We start from the raw sequence: 3900 nt of genomic DNA, 5'->3' as shown, positions 1-3900 counted from the left end.
CACGCACGCACGCACACACACACACACACACACACTCGGCACTCACATACACAAACACGCACACACCCACATACATGTACATAACACACACACACATTGACAGACTCACACTTACAATCATACACTTACTACCTCTTTCTCTGAGGAACCTTTTACTGTTCATTTGCTGTCTTCGAGATGCATTATTATCATCTAAGAGAACTGTAACACACATTACCATCTATCTATGATCCATGAAAAATCGATTGTCCGCTTTTTGTTGTTGTCTTCTTTACTCTTAGCGTGGGTCAAGTGCCCAACCTTCGAAATGGTATTTTGCTCAGCAGAGCATATTATGTCGCAGTTTCACATCACAATCGACACACGTAGATAATTTTTATCGTTTAAGGGACCGGCGGCTTCGACTCTGCCTATCATAAAGGCCAACTTGCCCGAGATGGAGGATGCAATATCCCAGAAGATAGACAGAGATACTCGATAACCCTCCCCCCCTCTCCCATCATGCGAGAATTCAACTTCAATCTTTTGTTTGTTGTTTGTTTTAGTAGAGGTTTTACGGCGCTCGCAACTGCATAAGGTCATATGAGCACCAGAAGATTAGAGGTGTTACAAGAGAGTAGCAAACATAAAAAAGAAGAAGGGAGATAAGGACGATAGATGTTTGATAGGAAAGAAGGAGCAAACCACACCAGAGCACCCGCCAACCGCCAACCGCCAACCGCCCACCTTCAATCTTTTGCGCGATATGGAGAAGCACCCAAACCGCCTCAACACAAACGCCAGTGATATGTCACTGAAGTACATCTCACAAAAAGAAACATTAAACAAACTAAAAACAAGACAAACAAAATCTGATATGAAATGAGCAAGCTGAAACTTTTTCAAATTCACAATCTTTGTGATAAATTCCGTCTCGACATCTTTTGGTGGGTCTCAATGAAGTTCAGTGTCGGTTGAAATCGCAGTGGTGCATTCATCCTCAGCATGAAAGAGCCTACCAATTTTTGCACTCTTTTCCTATTTATTCTTGGTCATCATTTAAAGATTACACGGGGGAAAACTGGTGATGTCACAATGATTAATTATAATGCGGTGTTTTGTAATAATAATAATAATAGTATAATAATAATTTAAAAAAAATAAAAAAAATAAATAATAATAGTAATAATAATAATAATAATAAAACTTTATTGATTGTACAGCGTATATGCCCGCTTGACAAGAAGTTCAATACGATTTATAAATGTACTATGTTATTATTTCCCCAATGGAATACTCAGAAACATCCTCGGCTTCCTGGGAAGCATACAGCGCAAGCATCTAATTAAGCGCTGAAACACTAATAAATTGACAAGATATTTCGCTTAAAAAACTCGTCAGTTCTGTTCAAGAGACCCGTACGTTTGTCTCAAGTCGACAATATTAGTTTGCTTTTCTTTGACTGCAGATCTTCAACGTCACATGTCTTTCCGGTTTGAGGATTGGATTGTAAATACGTTATTTACAGACGGCCCTCGACGAAGAAAGACATGGTCACGAAAAACAACAACAACAACAACAGCAACAACAACAACAACAACAACAACAACAACAACAACAACAAAACCCAAAACAAAACCCAAAACAAAACAAAACCCTTGAATTTTAGGAAAATGTGACATACGGGTTTCTTGAAATGACCCGTCGAACTGATGCCCATAGATCATTGCTCAAATTCTGTAACGTGCCCTGACTTGACCCTTGGTCAGTAGTTCGGCTCGAGACTCGAGAGCGACCACCTTTTTCTTTCTTATGAAGATTTTTTTTTCTGCCTCTGAAATATTCATTTTTAATTTAGATGTTCTTTTGACCAGTTTTCATATTTTTATGTTATTATTGTGTTGCATAATCGGGATTCAGACCAAAGGACTGTGGTTTTGGACATTGCCAGTCTTTTTCCCCTTGTAATCTTCATATGTGGTGGAACAATGATTACACCGCCATTCACAACGCAGTATTTTTAAAGTTGCACTTTGATAAAAGTGCCAAAAGTTTTTAAGGTGCACAGTTCTTGCAACTAATGGATACAGAATATCTACGTGGTCACTACCGAGTGGTGCCTTTTAAATTGCAGTTACAGATAGTTTTTAAAACATCGATGTAGGTGTTTTTAGTCAACCATCGACACAATTTAGATCATTTAGCAGGCGAACTTCCTGTCAGGACCAACTGGGTTGAGAGGGATACAAAATCCTGGCAGAAAGACCGAGACACTCGATAAAAATTCGCCCCATTCGGGAATCGAACTCTGGTCTCCTGCGTGCGACAGCAGGGCGTCTAACCGCAAAACTGCGGGAGCTGTTACTAGGGACGCCGGAGCTACCAAGAGTATTGACTAAATTTATCATCAAACAATGGCAAACTTTATAAATAAGGTACGAAAACAATGCGACTTGGCTTTGAATTTTGTTATTTTTCATGCAAACAAACACTTTAAGATTAGATCTTTTGGTCAAAATCTATTTTTTTAGCCTTCGCATAGTACCACATAATATCAGACATGAAAGTCTAACAAAGGACTAAGCAAATGCTTTGTATAGCTAGAGTTTTTATGGCACAAGTTCGTCTCAAAAATGAATTTTTATTCTGTATTCAACACAAATTCTAATCAGCAGAATTTCAAAAAAGAAATAAATGTAAAGCAGCTATTATGTCTTTCACATACATGCATTTACTATTCATCTGTCGGTCACCTCGTAACTGATTTCAGCCGCTGACAAACACCACATTAAGGTGTCTATACTCTTTGCGTAGTTGTCCTTCCGAATGTACATTATAGGCTGTTGTTTAGTGCATACATTTCTGAGGTTTTCTAAGTAAAAAAAAAGCAGATGATATGTACCAATTCCTCTTTTGTATACGAGTAAAAGTGTACACCCCGCACCTTAAGAAATATTTCAATATGTGTCACGACACGGTGGAATCAGGCGCACCTAAATTTTTGGGCATGTGGAGTTATTGGTATCATCTTAAAGCTTGTTCAGTTGTCTTGCTTTCGGTGAACAAAATACCTATCTATCTCAAATAGAAGTCGAGATATTTGAGGTTAGGGGAGGTGGGAGTTGCCTGGTTTCATTGGTTTACTTAGTGAGAAAATGGCCGCCAACGTTTGGTGACAACAAATGTGTTTTTAAAAGGACCTAACAGGCGTTGAGTCTAAAAACAAAAACAATCTATGAAAATTATCAAATGGAAGGGAAAACACCGATTTCTTTGATTTTGACCAGCGCCTGATTTCACCACAATGTCTCACATATGTCATCATCATCTGCGGTCTTTCCCGAAGATGTCAAAACTTTGCCTTTTCCTTTAAGCGGTTGGTCCTTCATAGTATGCATGTCGAGGATTTACACTGCGAAAGAATATCTCTCTACACGCCATCACGTCTAACCACAGTTCAGGAACCAGGCATGGAGTGGGAGCTGGCAGACGAGGTTCCTGGATGCAGGTATGGCATTGCCCTCACCATTTCCGCCCGCAGTGCATGCTGGACGTTCAAAATGGCGGGAAGATGTCGATGCATAGCAGGCAATGTCGGGTCTGTTGGCTGTAAAAATAGAAGATAAATGACATTTTTTAGTTACAATAATGAGTTTTAAAACGTTTTGTCGAATTTAAATTTCTTGTTATGAACTATGGACACACTGATTACAATAATGCTAAATCTGAAGAAGGACAATGGGAAGGAAAATGAGAATAATTATGCTCCCAAGTACCCACATATACGCATATATTATATTATATAACTACGCTTGATACACAGTCATCGTTAGACATAGACGCACAAACTATTAACAATATTACGACTTTTTTGTACAGGCATACACAAGAATACCCAGCCACCCCAACACACACACACAT

General features: G+C 38.9%; 1 protein-coding gene across 1 annotated transcript in view; it reads right to left on the bottom strand.

The window, feature by feature from the left end:
* Positions 1 to 2432: 2432 nt before the first annotated feature.
* LOC101862313 (retina and anterior neural fold homeobox protein 2) overlaps positions 2433 to 3900 on the bottom strand; it is a gene marked incomplete in the record, with an annotated part of 9268 nt that continues 7800 nt past the window's right edge. The window contains 1 exon segment of the mRNA XM_013080382.2: positions 2433 to 3586. Coding sequence (XP_012935836.1) covers positions 3437 to 3586 — 150 coding nt within the window.

This window comes from Aplysia californica, unplaced genomic scaffold (assembly GCF_000002075.1).
Source record: "Aplysia californica isolate F4 #8 unplaced genomic scaffold, AplCal3.0 scaffold00005, whole genome shotgun sequence".
Lineage (NCBI taxonomy): Eukaryota > Metazoa > Mollusca > Gastropoda > Aplysiida > Aplysiidae > Aplysia > Aplysia californica.
Note: the sequence above shows the minus strand (reverse complement) of the source record. Positions and strands in the feature narration are given on the sequence as shown.